General features: G+C 53.6%; 6 protein-coding genes across 6 annotated transcripts; 3 read left to right on the top strand and 3 right to left on the bottom strand.

The window, feature by feature from the left end:
• Positions 1-961: 961 nt before the first annotated feature.
• CLAFUR5_14103 (High-affinity methionine permease) lies at positions 962-2,620 on the top strand (the record flags this gene model as incomplete). The annotated part of the gene is made up of 2 exons (XM_047913251.1): positions 962-2,169; positions 2,227-2,620. The coding sequence occupies 2 exons, from the start codon at positions 962-964 to the stop codon at positions 2,618-2,620; spliced, it is 1,602 nt and encodes a 533-aa protein (XP_047769373.1).
• A 1,316-nt stretch (positions 2,621-3,936) lies between these two features.
• Positions 3,937-5,319, top strand: CLAFUR5_14104 (uncharacterized protein; the record flags this gene model as incomplete). Its single annotated transcript, XM_047913252.1, has 1 exon — positions 3,937-5,319. The coding sequence occupies one exon, from the start codon at positions 3,937-3,939 to the stop codon at positions 5,317-5,319; it is 1,383 nt and encodes a 460-aa protein (XP_047769370.1).
• A 769-nt stretch (positions 5,320-6,088) lies between these two features.
• Positions 6,089-6,497, top strand: CLAFUR5_14105 (uncharacterized protein; the record flags this gene model as incomplete). Its single annotated transcript, XM_047913253.1, has 3 exons — positions 6,089-6,242; positions 6,306-6,319; positions 6,384-6,497. The coding sequence occupies 3 exons, from the start codon at positions 6,089-6,091 to the stop codon at positions 6,495-6,497; spliced, it is 282 nt and encodes a 93-aa protein (XP_047769371.1).
• A 535-nt stretch (positions 6,498-7,032) lies between these two features.
• CLAFUR5_14106 (uncharacterized protein) lies at positions 7,033-10,079 on the bottom strand (the record flags this gene model as incomplete). The annotated part of the gene is made up of 2 exons (XM_047913254.1): positions 7,033-7,830; positions 7,881-10,079. The coding sequence occupies 2 exons, from the start codon at positions 10,077-10,079 to the stop codon at positions 7,033-7,035; spliced, it is 2,997 nt and encodes a 998-aa protein (XP_047769367.1).
• A 600-nt stretch (positions 10,080-10,679) lies between these two features.
• Positions 10,680-11,252, bottom strand: CLAFUR5_14107 (uncharacterized protein; the record flags this gene model as incomplete). The annotated part of the gene is made up of 2 exons (XM_047913255.1): positions 10,680-10,823; positions 10,845-11,252. 2 exons carry the CDS (start codon positions 11,250-11,252, stop codon positions 10,680-10,682), a joined length of 552 nt encoding a protein of 183 aa, XP_047769369.1.
• A 1,267-nt stretch (positions 11,253-12,519) lies between these two features.
• On the bottom strand, positions 12,520-14,307 carry CLAFUR5_14108 (Tripeptidyl-peptidase sed3; the record flags this gene model as incomplete). Its single annotated transcript, XM_047913256.1, has 1 exon — positions 12,520-14,307. One exon carries the CDS (start codon positions 14,305-14,307, stop codon positions 12,520-12,522), a length of 1,788 nt encoding a protein of 595 aa, XP_047769516.1.
• Between the last annotated feature and the right edge of the window lie 96 nt (positions 14,308-14,403).

The following is a 14,403-nucleotide window of genomic DNA, read 5'->3' on the forward strand; positions in this document are numbered from 1 at the left end:
TTGAGGCGGCCGAAAAGGTACATCGCAGCACCCTCACCTGCTGCAGCGCACCGAGTCGTGTAGTCGGCATGGTGAGGAAAGCCAGTCCGATCGACGTTGGAGGGCACTCTCTGCAGCAGCAGCGGCTGTCCTCTATTACGCGTTCAGCTGACTCCTTCGTTCGTGAAGCCTGCTTCCACGAGCATGAGGTCCTGGTGAGCATTGTGGCGTTGTCAGAGCTGTGCACAAGCTCATCCATACGGCCAAAGAATATGGCGACGTCTTGCGTGATGTCTGCAAAGGTGTGAATCCGCTTCAAGTCGCATTGAAGGATCGTGCTGCAATAATGCAACATCGATGAAACCATATTTCCTGTTCCAGCCCACGGCGGCATTCATCGGCATAACAGACGCTCTGCGGCATATACTGGCTTTGCGATGGCGACATCGAGCCCTGGCCAGCCTGATTCATTGCTTGCCGTGGCATCGTGCGCCTCGCAGCTCTTTGCTAGACTGTGTCAAGACAGATATGTATTCGCTAACAACCCAACAGCCTTACACGTCCGACATCGAACTAGCAGACATCAAAGCTAGCATCGAGAACAACCAAACCATGTCTTCCACGCGAACAGGTGGAGTCTCGCGGCTCACGCCATGTGTTCAAGAGGCACGGACCGCTCCCGAAAATTTGGGTATGGCGTGCTTGTCCACGCCAGCAACACGATCGCCAAACCACCAATCGTCTTCCACAATTGGTACACTCTTTCACATGCGATCGTGTGCGCCTTACTGTAAGCGGACGTTCCCTTCCTATTCTCTCGTAACGATTTCATGGCATAGTTGCGTGAGTCTTGGCCCGAATGGCGATGCAATCCTTTGAAAGGTAATATGAAAGAGTGACCGTGTCCTCCTCCCTTCAATCCCTTGCAGAGACCGACCGTCCTGCTTCTCTATCAACACCACTCCTGGGAGCACACTCAAACATGAAGTGGTACAGCAAAAGCCCGACAACGGGCACCGCCACCGTTTCCTCCGACACAGCCTCCTCCTCCCACAAAGACAATGATGGCTACACCCCCTCAGACGACCTTCACTCCGGCCAAGCGCAGCAACAAAAACGCCAAATCGGCGTCATCTCCGCCTCCTTCCTAATCTTCAACCGCATGATCGGCACGGGAATCTTCGCAACCCCCTCCGGAATCCTCTCCCTAACCGGCTCCGTCGGGCTCGCCCTCTTCATATGGGTAGCAGGCATGCTCATCGCCGCCGCCGGCATGGCCGTATACCTCGAATTCGGCACCGCCATCCCCAAGAACGGCGGCGAGAAGAATTACTTGGAGTACGTGTTCCGGCGGCCGCGGTTTGCGGCAACGGGGTTTTATACGGGTTATGTGCTTCTGTTGGGGTGGGCGGGGAGTAATTCGGTTGTGTTTGGGGAGTATATCCTCAATGCGGCGGATGTGGAGGTGGGGAGGTGGAATCAGAGGGGTGTTGGGTTGGCGTGTATTACTGCGGCGTTTTTGATTCATGGACTGGCGTTGAAGTGGGGGTTGAGGTTGCAGAATTTCCTTGGAATCGTCAAACTCATCGTCATCTTGATCATCGTGGTGTCTGGCTGGGCGGCACTTGGAGGAGCGCTCAAGATCGAGAAGCCGCATAACTTCGATAATGCCTTCGAAGGAACTACCGGAAGTGCCTACGGTGTTGTCACAGCACTGTACAACGTCATCTGGAGCTACATCGGCTACTCGAACGCCAATTACGCCCTATCGGAGACGAAGAATCCCGTCAAGACCCTCAAACTCGCAGCACCATTGGCCTTGGGTAGCGTTGCAGTACTCTACATGCTGGTCAACATCGCCTACTTCGCCGCCGTCCCCAAAGACGAGATTCTATCATCCGGGCGAATTTTGGCAGCGAGCTTTTTCAGAAATGTGTTCGGCGGCAGTGCGGAGAGGGCTCTGTCTGTCTTCGTGGCGTTGTCGGCGTTTGGGAATGTCCTGAGTGTCATCTTCTCGCAGGGCAGGTTGGTGCAGGAGCTCGGGAGGGAGGGGATCCTGCCCTTCTCGCGGTTCTGGGCTTCGAATCGACCGTTCAATGCGCCGTTGGCTGGATTGTTTGAGCATTGGCTTGTGTCGGTTATTATTATGTTGGCGCCGCCGCCGGGTGATGCGTACAACTTCATCCTGAAGTAAGTCTTCCCCAGCTCCCTCGATCAAGGGTCTGAATGCTAACAAACACACTCCAGCGTAATATCCTACCCCCTCGCCATCGTCAACTCTTTCGTCGCACTGGGCCTGCTCTACCTCTACTGGAACAAAGCCGAATGGAACTGGTCGCCACCCTTCAAAGCAACATGGCAGGTGGCGCTGTTCTTCTTTCTGAGCAACGTTTACCTCGTCGTCGCTCCATTCGTCCCGCCGACTGGTGGAAACGCCATCTACGAGACGCTGCCATACTACCTGCACTGTGTGGTCGGCTGGGGGATCATTGCTGGAGGCGGCGTGTACTGGCTCGTGTGGGCGATTGTCTTGCCGAAGATTGGCGGGTATGAGCTTGTGCGGGAAGAGCATGTGGATGAGCTGGATGGGTGGTCGAGGTATCAATTTGTGAGGCGGCCGTTGGGTGGTGGTTCAGTGTGACGAATGAAATCCAATAGATCTTCCATCAACTTTCGATTCTCTGCGTTTTCCCGCGTTGAGTATTCTCGAAGATGTTGTGCACTCAGCTGGAAGCAGCCAAGTCGGGTGTCTCGGAGAAGGATTTAGGCTCCAGCGTCAAGTACTTCGTGTCACCTCTGCCACCGTACTCAGTGTCAGAATGCGGACATAGTGACTGTGGATTATTTCGGTCAGTCGCTCATCGGTGTGGCTTCAGCATCAAGCCTGTAACCATGCATGGAGGCGACCCTTCCGGGTCAGCGGCACCAGCGCACGCAGACATCGGCCACTGCCACTTTCAAAACCACGAGCAGCCAGTACAGCACTCGATAGGCCATAGCGCAATTGATGGATACGCCGATGGCATCCTAAGCGACCACGGCAAGCACCATGACGATGATCACAGACACCATCATCATCGTCACTCTTCAGATGAAGACGAACCTCCCCCATACTACACCGATCCGTACCCGACCACAACGGCCAGACTATACGGAACACTGAACACAGAAGCGTCCGACAGTAGAATTCGCCGCCGGACAGGCCCTGGTGGACTGAATTCAACGGTGGCTTTCATGCTTGGAGTTACTCTGCTATGCGCACTGGGCGGCCTTGCCTTTATGATCAGTGATCTTCAGAGGTGTCAAGGGAGTCTTGATATAGTGGAGAAGATGCGGCGAGGATGCTGTACTCGAATGAGCGAGACGGAGTTGTACTGTCCTTGATTGCGCGGAGGTAGCCCTTGGAGGGTTCTGGCGTGTGATGTGTCGAGTCGTCGGCAGGATCGTTGTGGCAGAGTACTGTGTATGAGTCATGCTGCTCGAACTGCAATACTTCGAATGCTGTTAAGGATGATTGGGTGTCGACGGTAAAGAGGGAAGACGACGTTGAGAGTGATGCAAGGGAAGACGTGATGTAAGCAGGAGGCCGTGAAGTCTGCAGGAGCATGGGTGGCCAGAACCTAATCCTTGCATTCTTCTCATACCATTTCCCCGACATTCATTCACTTGCATCATCTCCTCCATCAAGCCACATCTTCTTGTGCAGATGGAGGTATTCTTCCCCTGATGTCCTGCTTCTTCACGGTACCAAGGCTCGGTAAACAGAGTTCCAGGTGACGTCAAGAAATCCATCTCTGAGCACTGAGCAGTCCCAACCAAGACGACAAGTATCCTGGTCATCCAAAACTGCATGTAGAGGGAGAAACGCGCAGGAAAGACTTCTATCTTGACCACCAGACGTGATCGCATTGTTCCTGTGGGTATTCCATCTCCAACAAAGCCCCCGACACCGCCACAATGAACCTTCCTTCTCATCTAGCTCCGGAACGCCTCACGATCATGATTGTGGGCGATTCCATGACCCACGGCGAAGAGGGTGACTGGACTTGGCGGTATCGCATCTGGGAGTGGTTCCAACATGCAGCACCGCACGTCAAAGTCAGGTTTGTAGGACCGTATACAGGGACGGTCCCACCACCAAAGTCACATCCGCCCCTGCCTCCGCGGCTCCCAGGAGAGAAGGATCCCGATGAACGAGATTCCATGGCAGGAGGCTATGCCAAGGACATCTCACCGGACTTCGATCGGGAGCATTTTGCGCATACTGGACGTCAGATGAAGCAAGCAAAGGACGAGATATATTCGCAAGTCTCCATCTACAAGCCGGACATGCTCCTAACTATGCTTGGCTTTAATGACCTCGCCTGGTTCGTGAGCTCTGGTGCAGAGGAGACTCTCGAGGATACGAAGACTTTTATTGACCAGGCACGGGCTGCGAACCCGGACATCCGCTTTGTGATGGGTAACATTCCTCAAAGGACTCATACCGGCAGGGACGATCTGGTCAAAAAGACATCGAAGTACAACTCATTGCTTCATCATGCCATCTCTGGGTGGAGCACTTCCAGATCACGCATTGAAGGTGTCGAGATAGAGCGCAGCTACGGCTATGTTCCTGACGAATGCAAGGGGACTTTCGATGGTTTGCATCCAAATGCTCTCGGAGACTACCAGATCGCATGCGCCTTCTCTCGAACACTCCATCACGCTTTCGGTTATGGCAACAAGCCGCTGGCGATGCCGAAGCATATACCGAAACGGGCCTTGCCTGTACCTTCGAACCTCAAAGCTTTTGGGGCGCCTTATGGTGTGGCTTGCACCTTCGATGCTGTGTATGGATGTCACGGCTACGACACTCGTCAGCGAAAGCAGGGTGAATCTGATTGGAACGAAGGCTACACAGGCATGAACCGCATCGACCACACTTTCACGAGTCCTGGAGAGAAGTGGGAGTTTCAAGTCCGAGCCAGCGGCGGTCTGCACGAGAAAGGCGAGTGGTCTGAAGTTGTCCGAGCAACAGCTGAGCGAAATACTGCGCCACCTCCGAAGAATGTGCAAGTTTACTCGACACCACTTGGGTTTGAGGCTACTTGGGAGCCCTTGGACGACAGTTGGGAAGTGGATCGCTACGTTGCGCTGTACCAGGACAGGACGGAAAATGGATTCCTCTGTGGTGTAGCATCAAAAGGCACATCGGCTAGTGTCAATGATCTCAAGCAAGGGCACCGTGTAGATGTCATGATGCAGACGTGGACAGCAGCGGGTCCTGGAGCACCCGAGCATGGTGGCACGATCGTCGTGGGCAGTGGAGTGTTCTCGAGACCTGCGAGTCGTCATTGAGGAGTTGCAATGCAACACTTCTGTGATGACCATCATGATCGTTATGAGAAAGCTCGCTGTAATGAAAGATGTACACATGCGCGGTGGGCAGCACGATATCGGGTGCTTCGTTACGTTGCCAATCACGACCAGCGCTGTGCCACGTCGTGGCGCAGCTGTCAACGCGACTCATTTAAGGTGTGCATGATGCTGCTGCACGAAACACTTTCACCACATGGACACAGGCGTGTCAACGTGCTTCTCGCACGACCGTTGGTAATGAGGGGGCGATCGAACATACAACATCATCGACATCCGTTCTGCAATCTGCCTCAGTTCTCCCTCACTCTCAACAGCAAGCATGACCACCACGCAACCAGTTCTGGAAAATGAGACGACACCAGCGACCAATCAAGCCATGTTACCTACAGGCTTTGACCAAACTACATTCGAAACGCCAGCCTGGCATGAGAAGCTGGACATGCTCCTCTTCGACGAGCACGTCCAACCATGACACCTCGCACACGTGCCTCCTCTCACTAACACTCGTGTCTGTACAGCTTCGATGACACGCTCTTCGCGCCCTGTCCTGCCCAAAATGTTTGCCTCTCACGATCCAAGTTCCAGTGGGAAGTCAAAGACGACAGTATAAGCTTCACCATCGAGGAGGAATTTGACTGCTGCCATCACTACCGCGCTCCTTCCCTCAATCGCCGCAATCCCCAACGTAGAGCACGAGTCATAGAGGAAACAACAGACCAAGAGCAACCAACCTCTCAGCAACGTCAAGATGAAGCAGTCTCTCCCCCTCCTCCTCGCTCTCGCGACCGCGGTGATGAGCAGCCTAGCGCCACGCCCTGTCGAACCCGAACGCCCAGCACGCACAGAAAGCACGGCGAGTGCGCTCGATCTGCCAGAAGCGTACCCAACTTTCTCCACATACAGTAAGTACCCGACCTCCCAAGCTTGATCACAAAAATGTACGGTGGCTAATGGCTTTTGTGCAGGAGGCTATGGCAAAGTAAGTGGCACCTTATCTCATGGACTGAAGGATAAGTCAGCGATGCCTGAACTGACAACATTAGTATGGCGGCTACGGGGACTACCTCCCACCACCTCCAGACCGCGAGGGCGCAGAAGTGAAGGTGGCGAAGAGAGATGTTGAGATGAATCACGATTGTGAGGAAGATTCTGATTAATGCAGGAGGTTGTGATTAGTCGACTTGTGCAGGATGCTGGCGTCCTGCCCAAAGCGTCATACTATGTAGAAGAAAACAATGATGCATTCACGCTTTGCTCCCTTCCATACAACGAGGCAAGGATGTGAAAGTATGTACGAAGACCCAAAATGTATTCCCATTAGCCAACAGTGCAGCGCACAGTGACTTGCAACCCGAAGACGCTCATGCTATGTAGAAAGTAGTAGTACAATATTCTGCTCGTTACAAAAGAGTGTGATTGAGACCGAAGTTCTCTTCGCTGAGCCGACAGTGCTGTGACTGCGACTTGCAACCCGAAAGCGCTCGTAAATCAGAATGCGTACTGGTACATGTTCCCTTTCCAAACGGAGCCGACAGTGTTGGATACTGCGACTTGCAACCCTGAGGCGCTCGTAAATCGGATTGCGTACTATACAGCGTTGTTTTTGGTGTTTTTGGTGTTTCGTGTGGGGTGATGTGGATCGTGATGGCATGCGTTGATCTGAAGTGGTGTGAGATGAGAATCGACGACACCTTAGACATAGAACATGGTGTCCTCAATGGCCTGGTGGCAAGGGTTCTTGAGGGTTCCATTCCTAGGCCAGAAGATGACCGGACCGGCATTCTGTCCACTAGCGTAGTGCGCAGCGACATGGTTCCTCTTCTGCTGATCAGTCGCGTGTTGGCCCAGTGGTGCAATGATTGCAGCGACCTGCTGTGGTGTAGGTCGGAGCCCGTGGCCTCTCACCAGCAGTGGGCGAAGCCAAGCTCTGCCACGCTCGCACAACTTGTCGGCGTAGTAAGCAGGAGCCGCCAGAGAGATGGGTGTGAGTGAGGTGGCGTAGACCCAGCTGAGGCCGTAGGTGATCATTTGCAGGTCGTCTGGACCGAAGTCCATGCCGTTCTCAATGACGAAGTAGTGACACGGACGAGCGGTGCCTTGAAGAGCTTGGTGGCCCTGGAGGTAGAAGTCGAAGTAGTGAGGACCTCGAATCGCAGGGTCGTCAACGACTAGGCCGTTGTTGAAGTTCATGTTTCTGTCGAAGTGCTCAAGCTCTTTTTCACCAAGGTCTTCCTGCTTGGCTCGTGGGTAGAACCGAGTCTGGTGACGCTTCGTGCAGACGACCACCGTGATTGCTACTTTAGCGTCCTGTCCGGCAACTTGAGTGTAGGCAGCTCTGATAGCGCTAAGCTCCTGCTGCTTGACCATAGCGAACTGGCTCTCGCTTACGCCATCGCGGTAGTACAAGATGCTGTCGGGCAGTGTGTCTTTGTTCTTGACCTTCCAGTGACGAAGCCTCTCCACCATCATGCCCTGCATGTCGAGGATAGTCTGTAGAATGTTAGCGGAGTTCAGTAAGTTTGTGTCAGAAACAATCTCACCTCTGTACGGCTTGCTTGCAGTCTCATCGAGCCTGGAAATTGCACACAGTCTTTGTCCTGGCTAGCAACAACAGCGGCGATAGATGGGCAGTACTCAATGCTAGAAGGTCCTGGATGAGTGACATCGGCTCCGACCACCATCGTTGCCCCACTTTCCCAGTGCAACAGTCCCTGAAAGCTATTGCCCAAAGTGTGGTTCTTACCACCAAGCTTAGCGTTGAACTTTAATGCAAGATTGCCCTGAAAGTCTGGCTTGTGAAGGCTTCTCGTCGCGTTGTCCTTCGTGACACATATGGTATTCACTCCTTTCCCGAGCTCGCCCCAGGTCTTCACTTCTGAGTACATGTTGAAGTCTTTCCGAGGTAAGATGACCAAGACTGTTCTGATAGAGGGCTGCCGAAAGCTGTCGTATGCTGCGGACAGGTGAACTGAGCCTGCATTTGGCGCGTGTGCAAATTGTGCACCGGTACATTCCACACCATAGCCGTCGAGACCTCGAGCAACCTTGTTGAGCGTCTGCTGCACTTGACTTTTATCCAAGTTCGCATCGGCTACTATGATGACAAGAAGTTTGTCCAATTTCGTACCAGACCGAAACTTTTGGCGCTTCAGATCCCATCTGCCACTCTTCATTCTGTGCTTCTCGGCACGTCCCTGACCGCGATACTGTAGCTCAGGAAGTGGGAGAAACCTGCCGACAGTATGCATCAACTGACCAGCGCCGCCGGCAATCTGCATAACACGATGTTGAATCAACATGGACCTCTGGAGAAGCTGGAGGCCGGCACCCTCCAGAAGAGCTACGTTCTGGAGAGGACGACGACGCGAATGGGTCGCCATGGGAGTCATGTCGTTCTCTGGAACAGTTGTACGCAGAGGTTGGTTCGGCTCAATCATGAGCAGTTCCATAGGAATCCAGACCTCAGCATTCCGGTTCTGTGGAGTGCTCTTTGGGCCGACGTTGATGAGAGGTAGCTTAGGACACTGGATCCGCGCAGGTGGTGTCAGAACGTTCGTGTTGAAGTGCTGCTCCACAGTCCATGACGTCTGTGCAGGATAGCCTTGAAGTGGCCGGCTGACCGCATCTGCTGAACCACCAAGTGAGTTGACGGTCTTGAGGCGGCCGGCAGCCGCGTTTGCCAAGGGAGGAGACCTCGCACGAGTGTCTGGATCTGGAGGGTTGTACATATAGCGGACCTTCAAGCCAGTAATCGTGGCGACGATCTCCGCCCTGAGGTGTCCATTCACAGACTCGAGGTTGAGCGTAGGCCCGAAGTATCCTTGCAAAAACTTGTGCAGAGGTATCGCAGGAAAGAAAGCGGCAGCAGCGGTGTTGAAGTGAACCTGGAGCCCTTTGTTGACTGGTCGAACTGAGGCGAAGAAGCCTTGCTGTGGCAGTAGACCTGATGGCAGACGTTGCGCATTGGATGGCACAGTCCTGAACAGTTTATTGCCAATCGTAATGGTGTTGTTAGCTTGGGCAGCGAAGTGTTTGAGCATCATATTGAAGATTCGCATCCAGACACTGTGGTTGAAGGTTGGAGCATTGATTCCGTCGGGACCGAGATAATCGGTCAGGCCGCTGCGACTGATGACAGCGAGACATGTGATTGTTGAAGTGACAGGTGTTGGTGCTGTTCCTGGTGGATCGCTCTGGTTGCGGAATGGGAAGGTAGCCGTGGCTTTGTCGCCTTGCTGTGTCGGCAACCCAATTTTCGGATCCGCAGTTACGATCAGAGAATCCCAGTCCGTGAAGATCTTGTTGCTTGCAAAAGCTGCACTCCAGGGCTGTCCAGTGATCAAGGTTTCGCGCATGAGAAATTTCTTGATGTGGCGTTTAGTGACCACTCTGCCGCTGATCCGTGGGAGGGCGACCGAGTAGCAGTAGAACTCCTTTGGAAGTAGATTGTAGCTGATGGCGAGCCTGTTGACGCGGATGTCCAGCTTCTCGCCTTGCGTACCAGTGATGTTTGATACGGCATACTCTTCGTCGTAGAAAGATGGATCCTTGTCTTTCTTGTCTTCTGGGTTGATCTTGGGCTGCCCATCTTGCTGAAGCTCGAAGGGAAGCTTGGCTGGCTTGTCGTCGTTTCCAGAGATGTCCGCGCCTTGCATTGCAATGGCCAGCTGGCCATCCATTGGCGGAGCTGTGGACTTGTTGGCGTTCTTTTTGTTCTTGTTGTTTTGGTTTCCAGACATTGTGGTCTTGTGTTCTTGGTTGCTTGAGGTTGGTTGGTGATGCCAAAGCGAACTTCTGGACGAGAGATGGGCATAGATATACCCGCTCGATCCATCTGGCCATGCTGCCCGATCTGTTTGTGCAACATTTCTGAACCCCAGTAGATGTCTCGCAATAGCAGCAAACACTGTCTATCAATGCAGCAGATTGCTGTAAGACTTGCATTAGCCATTTCGTACAAAGGAAATGGCCAAAGGAAGCTTTGATGCGAGTGTGTGAGACGGCAAGTTTGCTGTGGCAATACAGCTTTGCAGACATTCGGCATGTCTGGCTTGAGATACGTTGTCTTGCCTGCGTCTCGCAACAAAGGCGTGCAGGAAAGTCGCTCCCCGTGGCGCAGGTGGCCGTAGGGATCAGGCGCAGGTATCCGAGACGCTGATTCTCCTCGCGTGGCATGCGGCGTGAATCGCCAGAATCGGGTGTCCTCGATTTGGGACAGTATGCTAGGCATAAATGTCGGCGAGGCAACGTGTTGTGATGTAGTACCAGAGATGCCTCAGGACTTTCATGTCCGGTCGTGTTCGGTGCGCCCTGCACTACTCCGCAGCGTATCGCTTCAATCATGAAGGCTCATTTCCCGCAAGATCTAGATGTTCCCAATATTTCCTCATCATCTGCAAGCTGTAATTGACACGACGCAAGCCCGGTCTGAACCGCCCTTTGAGCCATCTCATCACCCGCTCCTCGTGATGGGGCGTGAGCCGCTGCATATTAATCATGCATACCGAGTATCCGACCTGAGTATACTGGCTCTCATTGTTACTCTCACGCAATTCTTCCAAGTACTGTAGAGCCTTTTCAACCAGTGGCTCTACGTCCTGAGGCTGGACGTTATGCAGGTAGCGAGCGAAGACGATCCGTGCAGCCTGATGCGAGATGCGTTGGATACGGTTCTGTCTCGTGTAGGTGTGATCGGGTGGTTCTATCGCTTCCAGGTCACGGGTCACGTACCTGACAGCGGCAACATGGCACGGCGACACACTCCATAGCATCTCGTGGCCTCTGTACAGGATGTTCAAAAGGCGAAGGTCGATGATAAACTTCTGTTGTCCATCCGGTCCGAGGGAGTTTGCGAGCGCTTCCAGGATAATCTTCCGTTCTGAGGCATGCGCATCTGTCCTCATGAGACCCATGTACACATACTGCCCGCAGATAGATGTTGTGTAGCAGTCCATACGACCTTCCCTTAGTAAGCTAAGAAGCAAGCAGCGAATCCCAGCTTGCGTATGCTCCCAAGGCCATCGTGTATGACCCGCGACTTGTTCCCCGATGCAGAGACGCATTATCGTGGTTGCCATAGCGAGGTACGAAGTGTAACACGTGGCAATGCAGCGTTGAAGATGCTGTATTGCTAAATTCTCATGGCAGATAGCCAGATATGTGTACTTCGAGGAGTGCGCTGCCATCTTGCTTAAGCTATGTGCACCTACCGAACAGATGCCGTGGAAGATAGATCGGGTTGCGTCTACCTGCATGTCTGGGGCATCAAATACCCTGCCCTTGAGGGCGACCGAAGGTGCTGCGTTGGCGTAGTCTTCTGTGCCAGAGCCCGCGAAAGGCATCACCTGATCAGCCACAAAGGTGATGCAGTGCTCAAACAGCTCTCTCTCTCCTGCGCTGCGAGATGGAACAGAGCGATCGGCCTCTGAAGCTCAGGCAGCCTCCCACTGGGGAAGTGTCGTCGAAGTTCGCCACGGGACGATCTGGTCTCTGCACCGCACTGATCGCCCGGCTCTTCAGTACAACTGGTGCACGATATGACGGAAATGTGGGCCGATTGTCCGAGAATCCGAGGAGGCATCAATATCGTACAGATGATTCACAATTTCTTCGTTGGTCAATCGTAGGTGCAAATCCGGACGACTTCCCGCTGCGAATCGTTGTCGCGAGGACTGCACGCCAGGAGGGGTGTCGAATCGAAGTTCATATCCAGAGCATTCAAAGCCAGCAGTGATGTACCTGTTGCAGTAAGGCCTCTGGCAATCGCATCGAACGCGCCGCTTTCGACAAGTCCAGCATCCTGTAAAGCTGCGGGAGCGTCGACTGTTCATCTTGGTCTTCGAAAGGTGTTTGTATCAATTCCCCTACCAACCGATAAGGCCGAGAGCCTTCTTGATCGGTTCTGCGTAATGTAGATCTCTGGTAGTAAGGCGTTGAGTAAGTAGGGCTGTGAGATGTCAGCATGATTTGACCTTGTCAACGACTAGCATAATCCCAAGCATAGCCGGGCTTGTAAGAGAACATCGTCATTAGGAATCGGGCTGCGCGGCCGACATGCTATATAGTGATACAGCGCAAAACACGGACCACAGAGCCTTCATCGTACGGTGCTCAGAGCATACACAGGACCGTCACCAGCAGAGCAACAGCCACGACAACCCAGCCCTTCCCACCTCCGTTCTAAGGCGGGCTGGCCGAGCTTGTTGGATCGTCCAGTGCCTTCATCAGCTCAGCAAACTTTGGACTTCCCAGACCCGTCACTGGATCCCAGCCTGCGGCAGTGTCATAGCCAGGAGCTTCGCCTATGCGGCAACCAGCGAGGAAGAAGCAGTCTCCAGCATTATTCCCGCCTTTGGTAATGTCCTTCAGACCATGCTTCAGACTATACAGCCAAGGGTTGATGAAGCCGAGAGTTGGCTTGCCTCGGGATAGTTGATAGTCATTCAGCAGAGTGATGATAGCAGCCCACGTTGGTGCTGCGCCGCTCGTACCACCAACCGGAATCGCTACTGGGAAGCCTTCAACAAAGGTCGGAAACTGGGTGCTGAAAGCGCTGACATCCGGGATGCCGGCACCATAGGCGTTGAAGCCAGATTTGGTCTTGTAGCCATCTGGAACGAAGTTGTCGATGTAACTGTTGGTATGGGTGGCTTGCCAGCTGGGCACCGGGAAGTAGTTCGAAAAGCCTCCACCAGATGCAGTAAAACCGAGACGGCTGGTAGGAGGAATCGTCGACTTTGTGGCAGCTTTTTCGTCCGCAAGGTTGGTCGTCCCACCCACTGCCAGCACCCGGGGGCAGCTGGCTGGAAACTTCGGCTCAAAGACAGTATTGTGCTCACTACTGCCATCTTGGCCATTGGCACCGTTGTTGCCGCTTGAGAATACCAACGTCACGCCCCGAAGGCCGATCGCAGCCATCTCAATGCAAAGGCGATTGGCATAGTCCGAATCGAATCGATTTTCTGGCTGACTTTCGGCGAAAGAGACAACGCTAGGAGGATCTTGCATAGATCTGAGCTCCATCAGGAACTGTAAGAAGTTGTCGTAGGTCTGTCCCACATTAGGCCCGAACACGCCGCCGCAGTCGTACAGAACACCTTGCGCAGGCCAGGCCAGACCCATCAGCACTTGTGTGTCCAATGCCGTCTCGAACTTGGCTCCAGTACCGCCTTCGCCGTTCGCTGAATCTCCTGTCCCATCGACCCGGTACGAAGGTCGAGCATCCGCAGCAGGCTTGTTGTAGTGATCTAAGAACCTTTGCAGATCACCTGGGTTGTATACAAACGCTTCTGTGGCGTAGACTGCGAAAGTCGTGCGGTTTGGCTGCGCGGTGTAGTCGATGCCGTAAACTTTCCTGAGGCATTCTGGAGTGGTGTTGTCGAATGCTCCACAGCTGGCACGCTTTTGCAGAGACTCCTCAGGCACAGTCCGCGATGCTAGAACGGCTTCTTGCTTATCTTCAGGCTTTGGGAAGACCGTTGTTGGCGTTACAAAGTCAACGTGCTCGGCAACATCCTCTGGTAGGTGATAAAGTTCGGTCCGGACAACATCGTTTTTACCCTCAGACAACACGGAGTAGGACGCATTGAGCAGCTTCTCGGCCTGCCTTTTCGTAGTCTCGACCTCGAACATGCCATTGGACAAATTTGCTGCCGGCCACATACCATGTTGTCGTAGCCAATCCTCGACTTGTGATGGACTGTCTGCGGCTGGTTTTGATAGAGCCGCAACTTCATCAGCCGACAGATGTTGCCTGAAGCAGTCATGGCCTGGGCTCGAAGCTTGAACGAGACGCCGTGTGATCTCAGCGCCGCCGTCTTCCTGTCGTACAGCAATGTGCAACTTTATCGAGCTATCGGGTGGTGCCAACGACCGCTTGCTCCAGCCATGATCCGGATATGCAGCTTTCGAGATCGCTGCTGCTGATGCTTGCAGTGTACGTAGTGGGACTGTGAATAAATAGGCCATGTCGTAGGTATTGCTATGGAAATGCCGGGACGATGTTGTCCGCTAAGCATGCAACCGTGAGCAAGCGACTCGTAGTCGTCGAAGCAAGGAGCTCAG

The sequence above is a fragment of the Fulvia fulva genome, chromosome 13 (assembly GCF_020509005.1).
Source record: "Fulvia fulva chromosome 13, complete sequence".
In the NCBI taxonomy this organism is placed as follows: Eukaryota; Fungi; Ascomycota; class Dothideomycetes; order Mycosphaerellales; family Mycosphaerellaceae; genus Fulvia; species Fulvia fulva.